The 26,265-nt window shown below is 37.1% G+C and overlaps 1 protein-coding gene across 19 annotated transcripts in view; it reads right to left on the bottom strand.

Moving 5' to 3' along the window:
• The window catches only part of LRCH3 (leucine rich repeats and calponin homology domain containing 3), a 69,114-nt gene that overhangs the window by 31,301 nt on the left and 11,548 nt on the right, over nucleotides 1-26,265 (bottom strand). For all 19 annotated transcript variants that reach the window (XM_026855314.1, XM_026855330.1, XM_026855324.1 and 16 more), the window contains exons 2-8: nucleotides 9,502-9,646; nucleotides 7,804-7,930; nucleotides 6,977-7,082; nucleotides 6,654-6,790; nucleotides 5,601-5,710; nucleotides 1,303-1,396; nucleotides 495-615 (exon numbers count right to left, since the gene is read on the bottom strand). In XM_026855314.1, coding sequence (XP_026711115.1) covers nucleotides 495-615; nucleotides 1,303-1,396; nucleotides 5,601-5,710; nucleotides 6,654-6,790; nucleotides 6,977-7,082; nucleotides 7,804-7,930; nucleotides 9,502-9,646 — 840 coding nt within the window. The remainder of the gene's footprint in view (nucleotides 1-494; nucleotides 616-1,302; nucleotides 1,397-5,600; nucleotides 5,711-6,653; nucleotides 6,791-6,976; nucleotides 7,083-7,803; nucleotides 7,931-9,501; nucleotides 9,647-26,265) is intronic.

Below are 26,265 nucleotides of genomic sequence, written 5' to 3' on the forward strand. Positions count from 1 at the left end.
TTCACAAATACCAGTCCCTCCTATTTAGCTTGCAAGTCTGGATTAAAACCCCAGACTGCTGAACAAGGCACTTCTGCTACTTAGAAATAGGAAATTCCCTGACAAAATTGCTCATCTCATACCAACAGTAGTCGGCATAGAGCACTGATAATTTACTACAGCTATAAATTTTCCCCAGTAGCTTATGCAGAAGTCCATGCAGCAAAATTCAAGATTACAAAACACTTTTTGAAGCAGTTGGAGACTTTAACATAGCACATATGCCGAAGTTGACACAATGCTTCCTAGATAATCCTAATTCTGATGCTATTTGATTTTGCTTTGTAGCATCCTTAATACAACATTTTTACAGTTTGCACAACAGTGGTTTTGTATAATTCCACCCAGATCTTTCTCTTTCTTTCCCTCTTTAGACAACCTACTCTTTATAGCAAACATCCTAGAACTTTAATAACGATGACAATAAATACTGTTAGCCAAAGATCACTATTTACCTCCACCATTAGTTACGACTGCGCTCCCTCGATTTTCTTGATACTGACTTTCTCTTCGCAGTCTCTGTTCTTTAGTGATCTCTGCCACACGTAAAGGGAGATCTGAGAACTCATCTGTTGGCTTTAGAAAACAAACAGGTGAAGTCAAGAAAAATGCCTGTAAACATCACAAGATGGAAACTCCTTGAACCCTCTCAAAAACCAAGCTAGGAGTGCAAGCAGGCTTACAGAGTATAGCTCGCTAGAACACTTTAGGTCTTGGCTATTGCCTTTCGTAGTTGTCCCAAGAGCAAAAGAGAGCTTCTTTCTGGAAAGAATAATTGACAGTCTCCTTGCTAAGAGATCCCATTTTCCTGCTTCTAAATGACAAGCAGATTTTAGCATTTGAAATAAGCTGCAATGAGAGATGACAAAATTCCCATCCGATTTTTGAAGTTTAATTTTCATGTTCAGTTTTATTTTACTGAAACAACTAATCAGGAGTAATTGTAATTGACTCAACATTGTAATATGATCGTTATAAGCTTTTTTTTAAAATGTGGAATCTCATTTTTCTCATCTTTTATGCTCCAGTAACTTAATCTCTCATGCACTGTTTTATACATCTCTTACTACTTCCAAGTTTGTGTCCATCCCATACAAAATTATGCTTGTTTTTCCCCAATAAAACAACAAATAATTTTGGCTCAAGGCAACCTGCACACTAGCATATGCATGTTACCTACCGAGTATGTTTCCAGATGTATACTTATTAGTTCTCTTTCCTGTACAATACTGCACTCAACAAAAATAAAGCTGCAACACTTACTTCATTCCCTGACCATCTTTTGTCTCCGCTGTCCACACTATTGAAGCCAGAATCAAGCGCTCCATACGGACGACCAGAATAGAGTTCCTCATGGCTGTCAAACACACAGTTTTAGTTACTGTAATATAAACACCACCAAAAGCTTCTTGGCTATTACAGAACAAAAGCAGAATAAGCTACCAAGCATAGTCGCAGTGTGTTCACAAGCTCAGCATATTAGAAAGCATCATACTGCATTTGACACATAGAACAGGAGGCACGTGCTTACAACTACAACTGTACTTGTCACTCAGCTGTCCACCTGCCACTGCCTAGTGTTTTAAGAGCTATTCGGATCCAAAGTATATACCCATACTTCAAATATTTCCCTGACAGAAATTTTGACAAAGAAAACTGTAAAAAGGTATCTTATTTTGTTGCTTAACTAGTCAACTCCCATTTTCTGCTACTTATGTTTTGGTTGAAAAACACTGTCCCACAAACTTTTCCTTAAGTAAACATAAATGCATGGAAAATTACTAAAAACATCAGAATATACTACTTTCACACAAAAGTATGCAGAATGTATTACATAACTATCATCTGTGTCATAATTACCTACCTAAGAAACTGTGCAGTAAGCTGGACAATATTTCATATACTTCATAATGTAATAAATATTGAACTACAGTTTCAATCTACAGAGCCTTTGTCAACGACGTGTCTAGACAAAAGCATTAGATATGTGCCTAGTGTTACAATACACATAACCAAACAGCCACACAGTTCTTCTCTAAATTTCTGAGCTTCGAAAGTACTTAATTCAGCAGTACAGCCATCACAGATGTCAAGTCTGGCAACTGCTGCAGATAGCTACAGTAAAAGAGACAATGGGACTTGTCTGATGCACTGCAGATGGCATTTCACAATGGTTCAACTGTCCTGCTGGCACTTGATGCCTCAGGGAGAACTGCAGCAGTAATTACTACATAATGAACAAGGAAGAACAAATTTCAAGAAGCTAATTGCTTCACCCCATCATAACTAAATTGCAGGTCATTTTCTCACTGGTATTGCTCTCAAGTTGTTGCTCCCTTTGAAAACCCTCTTTCAGGAAATATTTCATTATTATTATTACTATTATTATTATTAATGCAGCACCGTACGTGTGCATGGGACTTTGTAGAACAGTGACACTTATCCTGAGGTATTTTAATTTTCAGAGAGACATAAAGTAGAAAAAAACTAAGAGGAGGAATGAAGGGCTACAGATGAGAAACATCAGGCTATATATCTGCTTCTGTGCAGATGTACACCAAAAGACAAGCTCTTGTGTCCGTATAGAGTTTTGATTAAGTCGAGAGTTCCACCTTTACAGCCCTGTATTTGAATAGAAAGATCATCCATATAATAAACCCCTACAAAGAAAAAAGAACTCCCTTCTTTTGGATGGGGAAGAAAAAGAATGACCATGAAATGGCCCAGTGCAGTTAAAGGACTATTAACATGAATCACAGACAATAGGACTATACTTATGCTAACAGTTCACAGTACTTAAATACTGGATTTAAAACATGGGTCACAGAAAAGAAAAATCTACCTGCAGTATAATTCCATTTTAAATGCATCAGTATTTTCAGAACCTCCTGAGAACCCTGTTATAAGTTGAACAATTATTGCAAATTGAAGAGCATCAAAATGACTATTTGGCTACCTCTCAAAAATGTGGAAGTGTTCTGATACAATTTTTTTTCTTTTAACCTTTCTTTTCAGTTGGAGATTTTGAAAAGCTATACATCTAACACTGAGGTTATCTGCAAGCTCAAAAATTCATAATCACTGTTCCCAGAACTCTTCTCTTTTTAACGTGAAAGCTGCTCTGTCTCCCCAAACGGGTATTGAACGCTGCACACTTTACACATTTATCCTGAAATCAGTTGAGACTTAAGATTTTTATTCCTCCCTGACCAACAAGATACAAGGAACAACATGAGGCATTTGGATAGATCAGAGCATTTTGGAGCAACTACAACTTATCCGGGAAGCTACGTAAGGCTTGAAATCAAAGGATGAGAAGCTAAACGCCTGGTAAGGCCAACAGCCACAAGAAAGTCAATACTTGCCAACATGTCAAAGACACAGCTCCAAAGCCACACTAAAACATGTATTTAAGAAAGAACAGTTGCCCAAGTCCCACAATATCCAACTACACTGGTTCATGAATATTTCATATTTCAAACCTTCCAACTCCAGACTACACCAGCCTGCCTCCTGCTAAAAGAATCACTACACAGCTTCAGCAGTTCTGCCTCCTCTCACATTCACTCCAGCACCACCCTGAGCTACTCTGAACTTCAATGTTGCAAATGAAAGAACTGGCTGCAGCAGATCAACACTTGCTGCAAGGTAAATTTCACATAGTTTATGTTTAGAAAAGGACAACATACAAGATTTCATTCGGTTAAGACAGTTTGATGTAATTTGACAAAGCTAAATCAAATAATGAGCTGCACTACAACCTCCAAACCACACTTTCTGTCATAATGTTTCAGAGTATCTTGTTTTACTGGCAGTATTAACAACTTTGTTATTAAAAAATATTTTGTCAAGAGTGAACTGACAGCACAACTCAAACTTCCTTAAACTTTAGGAATCTCTACCACTCAGTTTCAGAATCTTAACCTCCATGGTGTTCCACCTAGCTTATCCAACAAAACAGCAACAAAGTCTAGGTGTACCAACTAACATCTTAGTTATATTGGTCACCTCTGAAGATAACAAAGAGCTCTTGTGACTTGCCTGGAAATATTTTACTATATTTAGTTGAATGCTTTTATTTCTCTCATCCTAAATTCCAGAAAAATACAATAATTTGGGATCCTCTCTTCCACTGGATGATTCTACCATTTTCCTAGTATGAACTGTCCATGACAGTTCTTCCATAAGTACTTGAAGACAGGAGAAATCATCTGCAACACTAAATGCCCTCAACAGCATGCTAACAACAAATAATTCTATCATCAACTCTTATCTCCTCCTGGGATAGAAGAACAGCTAAAGAAAAGCCAGCTGAAGCTCATTTCATACAGCTGAGTCTGGAAGCAACTCTATAGAGAAAGCATTGTCAACCAGTTCTGCACTTGTTTTTACATTCACAATTCCAAGCCATGATCAAAATACATTCATTCTTCTAGTTTCACAAAAGTGATTAATGAAGACTTCCACAGTAATATACAACTACAAACAACAATAAATCAGTAAGCACATAGCCCACTGATTTTGTTGGAATTTACCTTAAACTATGCTAGAGATTAAGTGATCATGACATTTTATCACTTAGAGCCTTTCCTTTTCAGTAACAGGACAGTATCCTCAGTATTATGCAGAAACCATCTGTAACAGCTTATACTCTAGGAAACTGAGTAACACTCATAAAATGCTTATATGTTGACCTCATCTAGAAAAATAATTTAAGACATTCAGTGCTGACGAGGAATCACTTAGTCCCTAATGCAAATTCTTCTTCACAAATCTGACTCATGATGATTTACTGTGAGGCCCTCCGATCTGATTTACTGCTGCTAAGACAGCAGTACATCCTTTAGCAACTTGCTCCTCCACACCTTATTACCGCCTTCAAGATGACTGAGGTAATTTTTATATATATTTAGCTTCATACTTCACCAACTCCCTTTCTTCCATATCATGTAACAGAAATAAATCTTAACTCCTGCTTTTCTCTAGACATCTTAATTTAGCAGCTGATATGGCTGACTGTTCCAATATTTGTGTTACAATGCTAAGCAATAGTGCCAACTGAAAGCTTGCCAAAAATAACAGTTTACTAATGGGGTGGAGATCAGCATTTACACCTGTGGCTTGAGCACAGCACTTATAAAATTCTGTACAAAAGGTTAAAAATCACAGCAGGGATATACTTCAGTTAAGTGTGTGGAAAATATTAAGATCTTATAAACTGAACACACATGTTAACAACACAGGAGCATGCCCCCTGTACTATGGAGATACCAATACTCTTTGCTTACTGTGTATGAACTCTAACACTGCCTTTCATATGATATTGCCCAGGTTTTCTTCTGACCTGCTCCTTGATTCTTAAATAGTGGTACCTTGTTAGAGTGTACCACGAGATAACACCAGTGATATTCTTCATAGTCACCTCCATCAATGCACTTACCAAAGAAGAATCCTTGGATCTATTTCTTTACAAAATAAGGAAAGTTTTAAAAAAATTTTTTTAAAGTTTTAAGACAAAAGTTTCCTGAACATCATCAAAACGAGGACTGTGCCAAACTTACCAAGATCCAAATCCCATGGGTCTCCTATCATAGTCAGGCAAGTCTGGAGCTATCTTGCATGCTTCTATGTTCAGGTATTTAAATATGTGAATTTTTCCTTTTATACATATCTTAAAAAAAAAAAATTACATAAGTATATTTTGACAATACATTTTCCAAGTACCCTACAGACATTTAACTTGTAGCTGAGAGTAATAAATTAGCACATTTATGTAAACCAATGCACCTTTTCTTCTAATCTCACTGCATTTTAGAGAAAGCTATAGTGGAACATCACAGGACGCCAATGTAAGCTGTCCTCCAAGCACATCTGGTCTGCATGAAACTTTGTCAGCTGGATGCTGAAATTTCATCACACAAACAAGACATAAGCATTTACAAGTACTAGAATTTATACCCCTGGCATCAGAACAGATGCATCCCACCCATGCCCAGCTCTGAATGGCAGTGGCAGACTGCCAAAGCAAGCTCAAATTTAAAGTGAATGAAGCCAGTAACAGCTGTCTGCTTTCAAAAGGGAGGCAAAACCCTACTGAAACTACAGGTCTTCGCAAGTGCCACTCTTGACTCAGAAGCAGCAGGTCACAGTGGAACCTGTAATACTCATGGGCTTATATACCCACAATAAAAATCAAATTAGTCACTATCCATATTGCAGCTTCTAGCTCAAAGGCCAGTTTGAGCACTGCCGCAAAGTGAATCAGCACACAGCAGTACTGAGGCCTCTCAAAATTTTGACATCTTGGTGGCAAAAAATCAGTTTTGTCTAAAAGAGCTTCCTCTCTCCTACACTAAAAGTAGAAATGTTCAGCTAACATTAGTACAATGCTAACAGTGGAATTCTTAGTAATACCCCATAGGTGAGACTCCTAATACAGTAAAGAGAAGAAAAAGGGATTTTTCAAGTTGTGCTGTATATTTAAATAAATTGTGTTGTCTAAAAGTGTTAAAGTCCTCTTGTTCTTAAATTAAGTTTGTAACATAAACCTTCAGCTTTTAACTTCGTTCTGCCCTTTTTAGTTGAACCAGTCATCTGAATTCCTAGGAGTTTACCTGTGCAGGGGGTGACTGGAGAGGGTTGTTCTCTAACATGATGGTCTGCAGATGTCTGAGGTTCCTATAACAAACTGGTATTGTTGTTATTTTATTGCAGGAGAAATCTAATCGAATCAAAGGCAACTCAGCAAGTTCTGGAGATAGAAAATAAACATACAATTCAGCTGATTAAAAGTGTATAAAAAAAGCAACAGTATAAAAATATGTGTTTTACAAAATAATTAAGGATGCTGCTTCTAGCTCTCGGGGAAAGAGAAAGGCATTGAAAATAAAGTAGTACTGGAAGTTTCTGCTGTTATAACTGACAGCTTTTATCTCACCTTCAGGTAAACGCACCAAATTATTTCTTCTGACATTTAGGTCCCTCAAGGATTCTAAATTGCCGATCTGTGGAGGTATTGTCTGTATTTCATTACAGCTCACATCCTACAAAGCAAAAGTACAACACAGAATGAGTTACCACTGACTGATAAGCCTCTGTAGGCAAAATATGTAGAGCTTTATTTAAGGATTGAAAGAAAAAGACAACTATTTATGTAACACCTTGGATCCTTACATTCATTAAATATCATTGCTGACATGAATTATTCTCATTTTAGCTACATGGGGAATAAAAGCTTTAAAAGATTAAGCATTTATATGCAGAAGTTTATTTGAAGTTATCTCATTCAAATTACTCCATATTATTTGAGACAACACAACTTGCTACATAAAAGCTTTTTTGCCAGAAACAAATGCATCAAGAGTTCTAATTCCATCCAGCCTTCCTTTCAAAAACAGAGAAGACTCTTAATTAAATTGACATGGATAATTTGCATCTTTCCCTCAAGTAAATTTATTTTAAAAATCCTTTTTCTAACACCTCTATACAAAGTCTAAACATAGCTGAAGATACTATGGCAGATAGAAATCTTCCTTAGGCTAAGAGCAGATTTAAATAACTTGCCACTGCCTACAATTGCCTGGTTTACAACTGCAAAATTCTCAGCAGAATGAGAAACAGGATGTTGATCTTGCATATGTCCAAATAGCATCCTAATTATTTTTAAAAAGTGTTGTTTCTTCTGAAGTACCTCCAAACCTATTAAACATATCAATTAAAAATTAAAGACTGAATAGTAATAGTTAAAAAGTAACGTATACTCACAAGCTCTGTCAGCTGTCTGAGCTGTCCAATTTCTTCAGGTATTGAAACCAGCTTATTATTACCCGCTATCAAAACTTTTAGTGGTAGACTACAGAGGTGTACTGGCAATGTTGAAAGCTGGTTTCGACTTTTTGGACAGAAAGAAAACAAAATCATCAGAACTCTAATGAGAAAACATCTCACATTTTAATGCAATGAAAGACATGCAAAAAGCACACTCATATATATGAATATACTTTTATATAGATATATGAATCCTTCTAACATCTGTTTAGATGATCAACTGATTTTTTTTCTAATTACTATAAAAGTGGTTCCATGAAGTTGTTCTTCATTACTGGCTTTATGTAGTTATGTGTGAACAAACTCTGAATATCAAGTACCAAGCCTGATCAGATACTTTTAAATTTAGCGCTGGGGAATGTATTTTTGTGTCCTTTCAGGTGCTTCTGATAACTGCCCCCCCTCTGTCACAAATGTGTATATTTCAACAGAGTGCAAAAGTATTTCTGATAGACAGTACTGCAGATCAGCACCTACCAAATGCTACAGAGAAAGTCTTTACTTACTGAATATTTAAAGTATATTTCCAATTGAGTAAGTCATGTGGATCAAGGATCATATGCTGGATTTCACTATTCCAAAATCCAGTCTTGGACATTTTATAATAAACTCCAGATAAAGCAAATTTGAGGTCATATGACCAGACTGTAACCTCAGCTGAGAATCAGGTAGGATGAGAATGGATTGTAAAAGAGAAAGATTCCCTTTAAAATCCAAAACATAGCAAGGAGCAGTGACTGGAGGATTAGAAAGTTATTAGGATCTTAAATCAGGCTTTGATCAGATGTTGACATTTAGCAAAATATGCTGCTGTGTTTTTCATGCTTGAAACCCAGATTTCTCTGCTATTAAAGCAAAAAAAAAATGTTCTGAGCAGTAGGTGAACAAACAGCAGCTTTAAAAAGGATAATAACTGCACTGCAACTACTAGAGATCATAGCAATAGGAAACCCTTACCTGATTCATATCCTATTCCTACAATTCTCACCATCCGTAAAAAATAGAAAATAAAGAAATATAAGCATACTACATTGGCAAAAGTATAACACCAGAAGGAAACAGCCTGAAGTTTTTCTGGATTGATACCACTGCCAATTTGTAACAAGGGACTTTCCACACCTCTTAAAAGACCTTCTACAAATGAAGGATGCTGTACAGTTTAGTTTCGTCAACAGGCTAAGTTGTAGCAATTAGCTTTAAATGCTGGCAGAGAAGTGTTAACACTTGAAAGATCTTTAAAAGCCACCAGTACAGTGAAGATAAACTGCATAAATCTTATTCAGCTGCTGAGAGCTCAATTGTAAAGACTATCCAAAAGCTCTATCATCTCTTTTCAGTCTGCATGCCTGTATTTCACATGAAAACTTACTGGGATTTATTTTGTGAGTCCTTTCAGTTGGAATTAGCTCTCTTCTTCATACTCTACTTCTACAAGCTGCTGCTTAATTCTCATGTTCCCTGATCCACCTAAGTGGGTAAGACTGGTTCAGGTTGCTTTGATTCGGTGACATACAATATAACAACGTAACATGATGATTACACACAATTTTAGCATTACTTATGGATGCATCAACATTTATAAACCTAGACTACTGATGCTAAATCAAAAAAATTTATTTCTAAGACAATCATTACCTGATATTTAGAAAAGTTAAAGACTGTAAGTTCAAAACAGCCTCTGGGATATATCGAATGCAGTTCTGGTACAAATTAAGACTCTCAAGGGAGACAAAGTGACATGCTTCTGCTGGAAGCTCTGACAGTCTGTTCCGTGACAAATCTGAAGGGAGGGAAAAAAGAAACATTCAGTAAAGCTATCTTAAAACTTCATGAGGACAAGTATTGTCTGTATATTTGCAGTCACACAGCAGGAACAGTTGGACAGCAATCAGTTTCGCTGTCCTGCCTGCAAAACTTTCAAGATTATGAAGTGACTCACTTCACACATGAAGTAAATCAACATCTTTTAAAATTTTACAGCCACAATGAGAAAAAGAGAGACAGGTGCAACACTTCTTTCATAGTCACACTTTCATATCCTGAACTGCCTTATGCCTAAAGGAAGCTAGCTTAAGATGCTGAAAGCTTCAAATATCTGTTCCAGGACCATCTTTAGATTATGGAGTTGGTATTGGGTGAGCAGTGCTGTAATGAAAAGACTCACAAAGTACTTTTCTCACAGCTCACTCCTAGAGGTATTCTCTGACACATGGAAACGTCAGCCTCAAATTTCTGGTCTAAAATATATACTTTCAATAGATACACACATATTTATAGGTAACAGTTCTAACAGGGGAAACATGATGCACACACCTTAGACAGGCCTTCTATACTCTAGCCAAAGCATTCCCTCATTCTGAGACAGACATACCAGTTCAAACCTGTAATCTCAACCCAGCAATGGAAGGATTTTCAATAAAGGGTCTTCCCAGCTGCAGAGAAATGCTCTGCTTGCTGCCAGCAGTAAGGTTTAGTGTTTCTTTGTAATCATAAATTTTTTGCTTGGCAAGAGACGAAAGTTTAACCAAAACTTCTACCAAATGTTTGCATTTGAAGAATCAGTATTTTTTCTTAGCCAGTTCCAATTACCAGTCTATATGTATAAAATTCCCATCAGTATGACTCTCCTTCAAGAGAAAAAGCTGCACTGTGATAAATAATGCAGTTGCAAAAGGTTCTTTTTTCTTTAAAGGTCAAGGAAAGCTCTTGCTTATAAATTCCAAAGGACAGTTCTCACACACACTAACATCTCCTGCTCTCTAACACGCTCATGAGAGGAGTTATGCTCACAATCAAGAGTGCCCTGTGTCAGCAGGGAGTGTTTATAGAGATACCGCCTGTTTAATAAACCAATACTTCACCTTTACATTTTTAACGAAGGGCAGACGTTCATTGTATAAACCCATCTAACCTGAATCAGTGTCATGAATAATTAAAAAAAAAATAATTCCAATTTAATTGTTATTTTTCCTTTGTTTTGAATTTCAATTTCTCCTCATCAGCATAAGAGGATAAAAAGCTCCCATTCCAAAACATATACAATAAACTGACAGAGTAATTTCTGTATCTTTATTCCACGAAGGCACCATCCAATGCAGATTACTTTTTTAAGACTGTCAAATAGATAGGTCTTGTGTTGTCTTTTTTTTTTAGGAGCTTTTCCAGAGTAAAGAAGCTCTCTTCAGAGATATCCTGCCTACCTCTGCTCCAGTGTGTGCTGCTCTAGGTTGCCCAAGGAAAAGAGGTCACTTCAAGTGCAGCTAGAACTGACTCTAGGTCTACCTCAATGCTTAGAGCAAGCCATGAACTACTACGGATAAATAACCAGTAATTAAAAATCTCAGTAGAAAGAATCACTAAAAAAAATTTTTTTTAGAGAAAAACCTCTAGATGTACTTTGATGTACAAGAGGGAATGGCCTGCATTACCCAATCTACAGGTACAACTGATGCTAACTACAGCAAAGGTTATGATGGATATAAAGTTCAGCAGATGTTGAATGGTGTACACAGATAAGAAAACATGGAAATCATGTAAACTTCTAATCTACCAATACTAAAAGGTAACAGGGAACATAACGAAACCCCTTGTCTGCTCGAATATTTAAAAAAATTAAAAAAGAATCACACTAAGTGCTTCTTTCCAGCTTGTATCATGCTCAAACATGACCTCAGCTTAAACTTGTCTGAACTTGATTTTGAAAAACCAACGCTTCCAAATTAATGTTTCCAACCAGGTCTAACAGTGGGAGCCAAAACTAAAAAATAACAGAAGTTGTCAGCATTAAGTTTGCACTGCATATCTAGAATTGTTTAATTGCCTTATGACAAAAACCAGCTTGTGGTCTTTGCCCCCCTTTTTCTATTTTTTTGTGAGATAATCTTTTTATCCCCTTTTTTTCTTTTCTTCTAAGAGTGAAGAAAAACCTGCACTCACAGATTGCTAGACAGTTTCTATAAACATTCTAGCCTTATCATATGATAATTCAGATAAAACATCAGATAAATGCATCAAAAGCAAGACAGACCACTGTGATGGATCCTGCTTTCTGCTACTGCCAAACCCACGGTTTCTTACCTCTGTTGCACATCCCAGGCCCTTTGTACTGTCAGAGTTTGTGCGAAACTGTGATTGGAATTAAATACAATGATTTTTCTGATCACCTCACCACAGAGCCCTCCCTAAACATCCTATGCCAGCACCAGGGAAAAACGATGGTGCAGGCAGAAGAGTCCCTTGTTCTGGTGGCAGGGTTTACTTTTGCTGATTTAAAGCACTCGCCAAAGTCCAGCCTAAGTGGAAACAGCAAATGAATCAAACTGATCAGAATCTGCTTAAGAATCTGTAGATAGTAAAGGAATCAGTAAAGTAACTGTGTACATCCTGCAGGGACACAGCATACTCTTTCAAGGGAATTCATGCAATGGACACTTATTTGCAGAAGCCATCTCCCATAATACACTAGACAGTCCTAGTATTTCTTCTGCTTTGCTTCCATAATTTAATTCTCATTAACGTTTTAGTGAAAACAACTGCAAACTCCAACACTCCCCTCCTCTAAGTTGTATAGCTGCAATAGATTTAAAGCAGAGTAACAGTGCTAAAACTATGCAACAATGTGGTGTCCAAAATTGCAACATTCCCAGTGGGATCTTTCCTGGGCCAACATTGTTGTAAGACGTAACAGGAGACAAGCAATTTCCAAACAAACGTACTGTCCCAACACAAATAAAAATGATGTATCCTGAAAAACTCCTGGTAAGTGCAGCCAATCATAGTATTTTTAATCACTGAAATTGTGTGACACACACAACTTGCCATAAGGTTTCACAGTACAGTTGTATGTTATCATATAAGAAAGAGAAGAATGCAAATTATTTCAGAGATTATGAGAAACAAGTAAGAGTAACTCAGAAGAAAAATACTTAGCTTCCACACTGACTAGATGTTTCAGCACCTATTTATTTTAAAGAATTATTACAACATTGGTTCATAAAGGTGTAAGCATTTTTGTTAAGGGACCCTGGAGGATGGAACTGAATCCCACCACTTATGTCACGATATACTAACATCCTTCAGCACACTGCTTTATCCCTCCTTCGTACAGCTGCGCTGGCAAAGTCTGTTTTAATATTACCCATTTTAACAAAGAAATAGGCTTCCCAAGTAATGAGCCATACTTTCTGGCAGAAGAGCAGCAAAGAAAAAGCTTCTTTCAACTCTGTTTTGGAAAGGGTTTAACCACAAACGTGAGAATTCTCAAGTGCTTTTTGTTTCACTTTATCTTACCAAAGAACATTTAAAACCTAGTGTCTACAGATTGTACAGACCATAAGGCATGAACTAGTCAAGAACTTCACATATTCTGAGCTACAATTTAGTATTTCTGAAGAAATAACTCCCTGCAAAATAATATTAGGTATGAAGAAATGAAAATACACTTTAAAAAAAAACACAAATGAGCCCATAGCATGGTAAAAAAGAGACACCAAAGCCAGTTAGCAGCAGCAATTAAGTTTTTCCAGACTTCCCTCAATCTACAGTGATTTTGAAAACTTGGCATTTCTGTTTAGCAGTAGAAACTCAGTGGAAAGTAGATTAAGTTGGAACTGAATTTTGATGCTGCAGTATAGTCTCTTAAATAATTCAAAATGAGTCTAACCAATTACAAGTTTGGTTAATAAGTTTGCAGCATTTTTACTCACATGATGGCCACGTGAGAATACTATCTTATACACAGCATCCATGATTTCATGTGTTCAAATGGGGAGCTAAGAGAGAGTCTGGCAGGACTATTAAAAAAAAAAAAAAAAAAAGGCAAGTGCTAGAAAAAAAAAAGACTAAGTTATACTGTAAACCAAGAATCCTCAAGAATTAGACAGAAGCAATATATGATAAAATAACATGCGAATTATGAATCTGCAAATGAAGAACTGCTTTTGGTTATCTGCAATCCCTGCCTTGCCTCCCTGCAAACCTCCAACAAGCATTTAAATTTCTCAAAGTCCAGAACATGGCATCCCTAAGATTGTGACAGCTGGAACCCTCCCCCCTGACCTTAAATGGGACCAGAAATAGGGCAGGGAGTACAGCAGTCATTATATGAAACAATTCAACAACTCCATCTTTTTCTCTACCTTCTTCCTAAAAAAAAAATCTGAATGAAAGGAACAGCTATAACAAAAACAGGAGAGAAGTAAAGAAAATAGCACTTCAGTGGTTCTATATTTACATATATGCTACCCTGCAGTACAGCAGTAGCTGGTGCTTTTCCAAAAGAGAAAGTGGGAGTGAGGTAAAGAAATGAAAACTAAGGTATTTTATTGAAATGTCTTCTCAATTAAGACTTGTTTTAGTGATATTCTTCTGCTACCATATGCACAACTGTTCAACAACAACCCAAAAAGACAAAGATGTTGCAGTACAAATTATTGTGCAAACTAAAATTTGTGCAAAGATTTCTCTCCATTTATCAGAAAAAATGACAGAATGTTGTAGTGAGGTATTAATTCAATTTTCATATTTTTGAAACAAATATTACAACACAAATTAAGAAGCAACTGATATTCAAACATCAAGCAAGGAGTAATCTGTGTGATGCAGATTATTTGCTTTAATCTGTATGTGCACACCCTTGCTTCCTGACATACCATAAACTGCATAGAGCAAATGACTAATTCCCCCAAAAGCATAAATACTGAATTCCATTATGAATAAGCACAAGTGAAACACAGCCATTATGATTTGAACCAAGATTGACTTGTGTTCACATTTCATGGGTTAAAATTACTGTTACCAGAAATCTGCTTTAAAAAAGGTCTCTCCTAGCCTGCTAAAAATGGACACATTTCCTTGAAGGCAAGATCATGCGGAATTCTGGCAAAGGGGAAGCGTTCTTTGGAACTAAGCTCTTTGTGAAAGATAAAAAAGACAACAGTACAAATACAAAATGAAATCTCAGAGTGGAGTAAGATCACTGACCTTTTCCATCTTAATTGGGATTCTGTTCAGAAAGCCAGCAAATCAGTGTTAAATGTGACAAGAGAATACACTTATGTTTAGAATTGCATCATTTGGCATTAAATGTAAACTCTTCCTGCCCAAAGAAGAATGTTCCTCTAACATCAAACATTAGCAAGTTGTGTTCACACATCTTTAATTTAAACTGTAACAAAGATTTTGTCTCTAAAGGAAAATCACTGATGCATAAAGATGCACTGTTTAAAAGTATTGGGTACTTTAACCCACTACATATGCTAGAAGGAGAGGGAGCTCCAGCTCAACTGTTGATGGCCCTCAAACTAGCTGGGTGGTAGTAAATTCCAATTCAGCACAACATACTAATGTGATCAGTCCAGTAATCCTGTTGCAATGGGAATATGGCTTCTCATTCCAATTAACTATGACAATGAAGGCCACTTATAGGCCTTGGGCTGTGTACAAAATTTTATTGATAAAAATCTGCCTTTTGGCACCAGAGATCTGTATGTGTTCCCCACACAATTTTAAATATATATTAAAAAAAAAAAAAAACAAAACAAACCAGCAAAGCCTAGATTTTTTTGGCCATCTATTCAAAACCAAATGTCAGCAACCCCCATAACACCCGCTGGCAAAACACTAATGGAAGAGAGATTGTGACATTATGTCAGCAGCTGTAAACTGTGGGTTCCCACCCATGATGTATCATGTCTTCTATAATAGCCCAGTTGCAGCTGTGTGACATCAGCCATGAATGTGCTGCAGTGATGCAACAATAGTGCTATCTGTGAATTGATCTGAATCCCGATGGTGATGCTGGCTGCTATATACTGCCCTCAACTAGGATGGCTTGATTTGAAGGGCAAGAAATGGCTTCATTTGAAGGGCACATGTGACTTAAAAGCACATTCACAGTTTTGCTTTTATAACAGTCAAATCTAAGATATATTAGCTGCAGTTTCCAGACAAAAATATATTTTCATATAAATAACTAGGTAAGCAAAAAATATATATTTTCATATAAATAACTAGGTAAGCAAATCAGTGACCAGGAGGCTGACAGCCAGTACAGTGAAGAGGCAAAAGGCAGAATGAACTGCTGTAAGAGGACAAAGTACAGCTGTTCAAGAAGAAATATGGTCAAAATCTGGAACTGTGTAAACAGACTTCCCCCCCCCCCCGCAAACTCCACAGCTTCACACTAATAACAGCAAAACCACAATCACACTGAAGAATGTCCTTGAAGTAGCTGATGTATTCTCACAGATATGGAAAGCAGCTCACCTGAACAACTCATTTACAACTACTGCTCCGGAAGAGTCAGGCTGTTCCCTGGAAATTAATTGCTTAGGTTACAGGCATCTTTCAGATAATGTCACAAAACAGATCTTTTGAGGAACTTGATGACAACCGATTGCTCAATTATGACATTTAGAAATCAACTTTATGAGAATGATTACTCACATTTCCAAATGCATTTGAAGCACGTTGTTATATAAACCTTAACTTCACTATTTGTTTGTTATTCAATTAGCCAAATAAATTCACGCATATTCATCCCGGTTTTAGGAATTGATTTGTTTCACCTCCCAAGCATTTCAGAACTTGAAATGAAAATCTGAGAAGAGCAATGCTTGTGATCCCGCTAATTTTTTAGGAAACATTTCCATAAAGCTACTAAAAGAAACGAAAGCATAGCCTTATGCAGAAGAGCTACCAGTATTATTCTACTGACTCTTCTTATACAAGAAAACCAGAAATCATCATAAAAGAATAACTGATACAATTCTGATGCTCTTGGTCTCTGTACATACTTGGGAATGTTTTCCTTTCTAAGCACTAAAAATGTTGGCATCCTTAGAGCTTCATTTCACACCTGGAGGATTTCCTGACACAGGATGGGTGATTTTACCTCTTCCTGCCTGCTGTGATATAACACTACCACTTTTGTCATACCCTAATTTAAAACAAACCTCAGAAATGTCACCTCCTGACTCACCTCACCTGCCAGTCCTGTCAAACCTGAACTTTTCCCAACTGTTCTCCCATGTATCTAAGATACACTTCTTATAAACCTGTTAAGTTATGGTGAAGAAAGTGGCATTTACTGAATCAAAATAAGGCTGTTCCTTCTTTGTTTCACCTAGGTAATGCACACTGCTGAGATGACAGCACTGCTGCCCAAGCCAGAATATCCGAGTAACAGGCATAATGAAGACTGTTTTCACCTACGTTCTTTTTGTAGCCCTGTAATGAAATACATTGCCCAGTTTCTAGTTTCAGTTTCCACTATTTCATGAAGGAAAATTAGATTCAGATATGTGATCTGTCCTTTATACACTTATCACATTTCAATTCTCAGCAGATCCATTCTTGATATGTAGGATCACATTCCTACTTAGCAGCAGTACTAGCAGCACTCAACTGTGCTTTAAGAACTTCCATGGAGGAACATTTTGTAACCAAGAATCTCCAACCTGCTGTTTTTTGCAACATGAACAGGCTAGCATTTCTGCAGTTACAGAAAATGGGGCAAAGGTTAGTGGTTTCTTCCAAATGTCAACTCAGCTGTGCTACACCTGGAATGCACCACCAAAGCCTGCTTCATCAACCTGAGAATATACTGCATAACATGCAAAACAAACTGAAAGATTACACTTCACGCTGAAATCAGCTCTCCACATTTCCTGCCTTGTGGGCTAAAGACAAGGTTTGCAGCATGCTTTTAACCAAAGCTGCTTAACACTTACTGTCCTGTATAAAACCTGTTTCAAATCACTGCCAAATCATTGTAAAGTTTCAGATGTGTGGATCAAAGTTTCACATATGCTATTTCCTCTGGCTACACTTTTATTTTGGAACATTCAATACAAATAACAAAGATCATTGCCAAAGGTTTTAAAAAACAAGAAAACCCCTCATTTCTCTAAAGAACTCCCACAAATCCCTTGCTTGAAGCAATTTTAGTGAGCAAGAATTCTGGTCAAAGCATTTACCTCTTCCTTCAACACCTAGATTATCAAATGAAACCTGGATAGCTTTTAGGTTTCATAACTCAGGAGCATCTTAAGAACAGTCACACAGGGGAGTTTTGCAGAATCTAGCTTCCAAATTACCTGAATTGGGGTTTTTAGCAGGAAGTTGCCCCTTCAACTCTTCTCCATTATAACTAAGAAATGAATCAAGCACAGCTCAGTTACAGAGCCTAGTCTGTGCAACACTCACCATCCTCTGCTAAGACTAGGAGGAAAAAAACGCAACAAACTGTACAAAGATCTGTAAGAACTTTCATTATACTAAATAAGAACCCTCCTTCATACCTGGGATCAATGAGGAAAACAGAAGATTCTAAGCACCAACTCCCATTCTCCCTCCCTTTTTTCTCTCCACATGATTTTAATGCATATTTGCTGTAGTTCAGCTTTTTCTTTTACCCATGAATGAAAACCTCACAGGTGTCACCATAAAAAACACTGACTAAACACACACACATATTTTACAGTCCTGCACTTAATGTCAGCGGCTGTATGTCCTCTGACAAGAAAGCACATTCCCAGCAAAAGTGTCATTTTCTCACAGGAGTAGACCACATGAGTACTGCAAGAAAAGGATAAACCTTCTAATCAAAATAGCAACTTGGAATACAGTGCCACTTCCTCTGCAAAACAATTTCATTTTCCTTTTGCAAGGAATAATATTGCTTATTTATTAAAAATAAAAATGAAAAATACAAACCAGTAGAAACTGCAGAAGACCATTATACAGTTGTTCTTGTGTGGTTACTGGAGAACAGGCAAGAGTGACAAGCTCCAGACCCTGCAAGGAACTGAGAACTTCTAATACTCCATTGACTCCAATTGCTTTTCCTCTACTTGGATCTAGAGCAGGAAAAACAGTAACCTAAACAGATCAAGCTATTATGTCAAGTATTATTTATTCATTTTTCAATGTAGACCCTGGCTTCACAGTCAGTCATTCTAAGCCAGTGAAAGGAATGATCTCTTACTGGTCATGTGCTATCATCCCCTCCCTTGCACCAGCCCTCCTGATAGTGCAGCCATACAGCCAGTCGGGTCTCATTACTGAGAATAAATCCTGCAGAAAAACACCACCACAATAGTTTTCAGCCCTTCTGAGGCATGATCTGATTCATGCTGCAGATGGGTAATCTCTAACATCAATATAATGGAGAGGACGACAATGTGTGGCTGCATGAGTAGAGAAGAAAGGAACCATGACTTTCAGCAGTAGCTCGGATTTGGACTAGCTGATTAATAATAACCATGAAACTGCACTTTTTTTGGTTCCTTAACACACACTTCTAATAAAACACAGAGTTCTTTTAGGAGTAGCAAATACAGAGATATATTCTCTAGTTTTGCTCATTACAGATATGTACCTGTGTACACGGCACAATATTTTAAGGATGGCACATGGTGGAGCAAAGCAAACACTTCAGGAATGAGATGCAACCACTTTTCAGATAAGCAGGAACCGGAATTCAGTGGCTTTAAAAGGAAGACAGATGAAGGAAGTCAGATGACCTACCAGCTAGGCCTTATGACTGGTCAGTAAACACAAGGACAAACTGCAAGCAGAATACGAACTGCAACTCATGTACTGCTACATCAGTAAGTGGAACTGTTTATCTGTGTTTGAAAATAAGGATTAATTCTAACCCACCCCTTCCTATGGGGTTTGGGGTTAAAGAAATTTTTACATATGCTCTACTTCCAGCTTTAGGTAGACGCCACCACACAGCCCACAGCCCCCTCCCCAATCTTCCCTCTTCCAGCAATTTCATTCCCTTTCCTCACTACTTGGGCATCCAGCCAACAGCACAATCATGCTTCTCTTTCAAACCCTAAAACATAAAGCCAAAGTGAAAGTTGGAGAAGCGATGTTGCAAGAGATTTAACACTGAGGAAATGAACCAGAGTCTCTAGCTCACCAAGTTTGGTTAAATTGGGGAAGTTCAGTTCCTCATCAGCCAGCTGCACTGCAAGTCCTTCTGTTTTTTTGTGCAAAACATACATACAGTATTTATCGCCAGGGAAAGCAGCCTTTGGACCACACCTACAAAGCTCCTAAGGCAGCACACACCCCTTCATTGATAAACCTGGCTTAAAGGAGGCTATTTCGGTTTGACCCAAACCTACTCCTTGTTGACTTTAAACTAAAAAAAAAAAAAAAAAAAAATGAAATCTGTATGTCTAGCCTTTTATACTACTTTAACTGAGACAGTTTAAAATTGTTTCTGAAAGCCTTGGAGATACACCTCTAACCATACTGGTGTAAAATTATCACCTCTACTGGATACTCCTTAGCAGCCCTTTGCTGCAAGCTACTGATTCTGCAACTCTTGTGTGAACATTTCCCAATTCACATCAGGCAGAAAACCAGTCAAGTTAGGTCACATGATTTTTGTAAGTTGTTTAAACTATTGCAGATTTTCCCTGAAGCTAACTTGGGGAGGACCTACACGAACTGTAGCGGATATGTAAGGGCAGTGACTTCCTTTGGCAGCACAGTCTCCTTAAAGCAGCTGTTATCTGCACATTGCCTTGCCTTTACAGAAAGGTTTAGAAAAAGACAGGGGAAGAAAGAAAACAACTTCTGAAAGGAAATCTTTAATTGGGATTTTCTAAGCAGACATTACTTGGAATTGAATCAGATCAAAGTCCTCAAGTTTTCTTCTAGCATTAAGCAACCATCTCGGCTGAAACAAAGGAGACCAAGCTCATTTTGTAAATGTTTTGCTGCAACATCATTACTTAGAATCATAGAACGGTTCAGACTTGCTGCTTTTGATTCAGGCCCTCAATCCCAACACATGAAATTTACTTCTCATCCTGTATTTCTTTCTCATCTGTTTTTATTTTTATTTAAGACATCTGCTTTTCTTGGTTCTCACACTCAGCATCATGGAGAATGAATGCCAATGAATGGACATACTCCCACCAAACGCATCAGTGCTTTCCACTGTTTTTACTTCCCCTTAGGCCTGAGCTGGTCTTGTCCCGGAGAAACATACCTGCCCTTCTATGGACTCTCTTCCCCAACTGGGAAACAATTTCTCATTTTCTTTTTCATCTCTTCTTTTCCCATGAATACTTCAAGACAGCCGACAACTCAAGACTTGAGTATAACTTCTCACTTTCACAGGGGCAGAACCAACCTGGTTGTCACTTCATAACTTACAGCAACTTATTCTTAGTGATCTGGTTTACAGCACAGAGATGAACTGCTGCACAGAAATAGGAATGAACGTGGCAAAGGGCTGCAATTTCTTCAACCTGCTGTGACAGTGTCTCCTGAAACTATACTCACATTTCACTAAACTTCAGTTGAAGACATTCTTTTGCAGGCTTGAGTTGGAATGCTTAATAATACATATTTTTTAATCTTATTTTTAATTAAAAAGCTTGCTATTGTTGTTATACAACTTGTCTGGTAAGTTGTATTCAAAAATATGCTTCAGTACAGGACACAACATAAGCTGCCACCTCCAGAACAAAGGGCTGAGCTAGCATTGCAAGGGGAAGACATCTAAGGAGAGAAGGCTGCCTGTTCTATGTAGCAACTTTTCATTTCCTTACTTCTACAAATTTAAAGAAACACATTTTGCTCATGATCCAGAGACTGGGCAGTAAGCACTCAGAAGGCTTCAAGGTCATCACATACATTACCATCTGCTTCAATTCCATTTCTCTCACCTTTCCATTTTCACATGAAAAACCTGTAGCATGCAGATGTATATAAGGTAATGTTCAAAGAAGGTATGTAAAATAGAAAAGACTCTTGCTGAGAAACTATACTGCACATACAACTTCTTACAAAAAAGACAGGAAACCAAAACCATTATAAATATGAAGTTCCTCTGTTTCATGATTAGGCTCTAAGATACTATGCTAGATACCATACTCTACAGTTTAAAATCCACTCAGAAAGAAGAGGGAAGGGTCATATAATATGGATAAAGCACAACACAGGTTAATATAAAACACAATGCAGACAGTGTACAATGATAAGCGATGACACTGCTGACAGAAGAGTATCAAGGCCTCCTAGGCAGCACTGGGCCAGGTTAGCAAAGCCCTGTGAGGCAGCACAGTGCCTTCTGAACAAATTTATGCCAAGCTGGAGCTCCAACAACCAGCTTAGGCACTCTTAAATACACCTACTAAAAAACCCCATTCTCAACAATCCATTCATACCTACTGAAAGTTCTATCTGAAGAGACTATCAGTGAGGACAACTGTATGTCACTGTCACTTTGCTTAATGCTCTGCTCTGACCTTCATCTCTGTCGGTGAAATATCTCATTTATACAGCAATTCCTATGGCTCTGTGACTAGACTGCAACTCAGGGAAGGAGAACTGGCACAAAACAGGTCTCAGGAGAGCTGGAAATGTAAAATGTAACTAACAAAGTCTTCATATTTCCACCATTCATCTATGTAGTTTACTAAAAGCTAGCAAGGACTTCAATTCATCTTAATATTATACATAAAATTCTCCCTCTACAAGTATTTTCACATAAAATATGACAAATAACAGAACAGCTACAATTCACCTTGTACCACGTTAGTTTTGCATATTCCCCCCTTCATATTTCACCAATCAGTTCAAAATATATTACCTTACTGTCTTTATTCCCCAAAGACAGCTTAAGCAGAATGATGTATTAACTTCAGCAATAGATGGACAGACCATAAAGAAAAACATTTTAGCTGTGAACATATTTCAGAACATCTTAAGTGGAGAGTTAGAAACAAACCAGCTCAAACCAGAACTGAAAATTCCAAGGTCCTAAAAAGCAAAGTGAGTAATTTCACATTAAAAGGCCAATTACTTTCAGAGAAAGGCAAGCATTTCTATAAAATGTTATGCCTGTTATTACTGCATTTCTCTGAAGCTCTTAACAGAGTGTCTCCATATTTACGGCACTTAGATACAGCTTCATCAGACTACACAGTAAGGTCACCAAATATGTCTCTCATAGTGGCAGACACTGATCTGTCTTCAGCAGACGGTATTTTATTGAGGAGAAAAGTCAATAAAGTCCAACAGTCAAAAGTCCTATGTTCTTTTAATGACTCCTTGAGGCCATCTCTCATGCTGACATCATCCCTAACAAAAAAAAGTCTGTTACGCTTTACACAAGCAGCATTGCAATTTTCAATAGGATAATTACTGCCAGAATTCTAGAAGGGCTGGAGTCTTACCAAGTCATCTGTGCAGTACAAGCCATTTTAGTGTCAAGAAATAAAAAACAGTATAGGATATATATGGAAAATATCCCGTATCAAACAAAGAGAACAGCCAAATGAGGAGATAAATGACAGCAATTGCCAAAACGTATGTTCATAATATGAAATAAATTTTGAATCTGGAAACTATAAAAGTCATCTTCACTCAAAAACACACCATGCAGACATAAGCAGGGATCAACGACTACAGAACTAATGGTCACAAAGTTACACATCTTCACTTTTTTAAAAGCTAAGCTTGCTAAAAACTAGTAGCAAGGTTATCAAAATTACTGTTACATTCTCAAATTAATATTTGAGGTGAACTGTATACATCTTTTCACAGAGAAATAAACATTATGAATCCCTGGCAAACATACAAAACAAAATCCAAACTGATCCAACTAAACTAAAAATAGATTTTTTTTTTCAAAACCAAACCAAACCCACCCCTGGTTCAGGAAAATGCTTAAGTCAAGGTTTAACAGCAAACATTGCTCTTAAGAGGCTGTGATGGAAATTAATCTCAAATTGTTGTAGTCACTTTGAAAGTTTTTGGCTTGTTTTTGTCCCTCCAGCTCCTTCTGAGAAACATCTGCTTTGTGCATGTGACAACTCCATAGCGGCTCAGTATAAACTGCATGGAGCAGAAGAAAAAAGGAGAATGAAAGCTTTTTGCCTTGCTAGAAGAATTCTTGACAAACACTGAGCCACAGAAGAAAAACTGCGTGGTGACTGCCCACACTGCACAACAATGATGAGAATTCCACTTCCAAAGATCTCCATTATTCCATTTCATAATGACTATTTTAACTGCTAGTATTTTAACTGCTAGTATTTTTAGAGCACTCTCTATATAAAAAACCTTATTTAAAAAAGCGTTCACTCACAAGTAAGTAAAAAATCAAAATAGAAAAACCTCAAAGTTACAGAGAAATTACTTCATACATACTAACACATGGACACAAGCATGACACTCAAAATGTATGAAAGCATACTACTGCTCCTCCGCAACATGACACCCTGCCTTCTGCCCACTGCTTATGAAATACTTGACTGCGTTCCAGCAGAGCAGGGTTTCATTTTACAAGAGTGCTTCACAAAGTTAGTAGCGAGGGGAAGTGTGCAGTAACTGAACTCATCCCCCCAACCCTCCAGATAAAGTTTCTTCAGGTACAAAAGGCATTACCCAACTAAAGAAATGGACTTTAAAAAAAATTCATTCTAAAGCAAAAGTCATAAAAAAACGCTTTGAAAATGGAGCTAAAACTATTGCCACATTGTAAGTCCATGTTCAAACCTCTGTATCCATCTATTATTTTTTTCCTAGTAAAAATTATGAGCATTGTTAAAATGTAAGTTTAATATTTATTCAATCCACTTATCTTTCCCAAAACCTCACTAGGATAACAGGCTTGGATGAAAAAAGGAAAAACAGTCTTTAACTCAGGTGAACTCGTAGTTCCAGCACAGCAAAAACCCCATAGAAAATAGTACCACTGAACAATCACTCCCTGATTTTTAATCAAGAGACTTAATGGAAATAATTCAACTTTAACAACTTTCCGCTTTCAGAAGTCTGCACAATGGAGCAGGGAGACAGGAGAGAAGGGCTTTGATGCAGCAAGGGTACTGGATAGCTTAAGAATTACAAATTTGATTTTCACTGAGTAACGAAGAATAAGTCAACGAATCACACACAGCAAAATGGAAGGGTTAGACACTGAAAATAATTGGCCCTGATATGCAGTTTTTTAGAGACATTATAAAAACATAACAGCATTAAAAGATTCGTTCAGCTTCAGTATAAATATGGAAGTGATCAGCAAAAAGAAAGCAGTGAGGGTAGGAAAATGTGAGTCAAGTAGGATATCTGAAGTTGATACAAAAAGAAAAATCATGATAAAACACTAACAGTAGTGATGGTACTGAATATTTCTCTTGCCCTGAAAGTAGTACTGATCTCGTTACTGTATGTATGAGATGAAGAAAATCTATCCCAAGATCGCTGGAAGAACAGAAATATATCTATACTTCTAACAAAACTTTTTAGGCTATTATAAAGCAAGAATAAGAAACTTGTGAAAAGTCTCACCATAAAATATATTTGAAAATACAACCATTTAAAGTTTATATTTCAGCTGATTATATTTAACATCTACAAACAAGAATTTCCCCATCTCTATTAAACTGCAACTACAGCCAAAGAAGAAACAGCTGTTACAACTGTGACAAGAAATACTACATAAAAGAAACACAGAGCACTGAATTTTATTGATGCAGAGTAAGACAGCAAGAGTGGCAGCGATCATAAGATGCCATAAACATTTAAAATTTGGTAAATTAGAATTTTCCATTGCAGTTTAACTTCTGAAAAATTTAACACCGACAATACAGCAGGAATGACTCCTGTATCACAAGAGCTACATGGAAACGTTGTCACATGGGAAGTAACATGGAGAAAGTTCTTGAACAGCTGGAGTGAAATAAAGCTTATTACAGTGAAGTTACACTGATGCTACAGGTGTGAAGCAAAATTAAAGTTACATTTACAGTTTTATATGTATGTACACGTGTATTAAGCTCTTGTTTGCTCATCTTCTTTCTCATCAAGGAAGATGCTACTTGTCAGAGGTAGGCTGACACTGTTTTATGAATCAAGATGTCCATAACACCACAAACTATTTTTGCTTATCAGAAAGTGCCAACAACTGCATTAGTGATAAAAATACGTATTTTTGCCTTTTGTTTTACATATCCAAAGAGGAAAACTGTGTTTTAAGAAAAGGAATATGAACTGAACAATACTGCAATTTTATTTAAATGTGAAAAGCTATTTAAATGGTCTAGTTTCAAACTGACATGTTACTGAAATGGAACTTCCACAGACATTTCTTAACCGCTTTCTGAAGCACACTACAGGGACTGTGAACAGAAATTATACTGCAGTAATGTTGACACAAAGAATTTAACAGATTAACAGATGTACTTCTCATTTTAGCCTATATTTGTGAAAGCAGAGACGGCAGATGTTTAAAAGATTACATCTGTATTACTCAGTTACATAATTCACACACAAATCATGTGCACTAGAAATATGGGGGTGGGGGGAAGTACCACTTCCTTTGTGCCTTCTCTCTTCAAAGTGTTGTAAACTCCTTAACTA

This window comes from Athene cunicularia, assembly GCF_003259725.1.
Source record: "Athene cunicularia isolate RWA chromosome 9 unlocalized genomic scaffold, athCun1 chr9_part1, whole genome shotgun sequence".
NCBI classification, from domain to species: domain Eukaryota; kingdom Metazoa; phylum Chordata; class Aves; order Strigiformes; family Strigidae; genus Athene; species Athene cunicularia.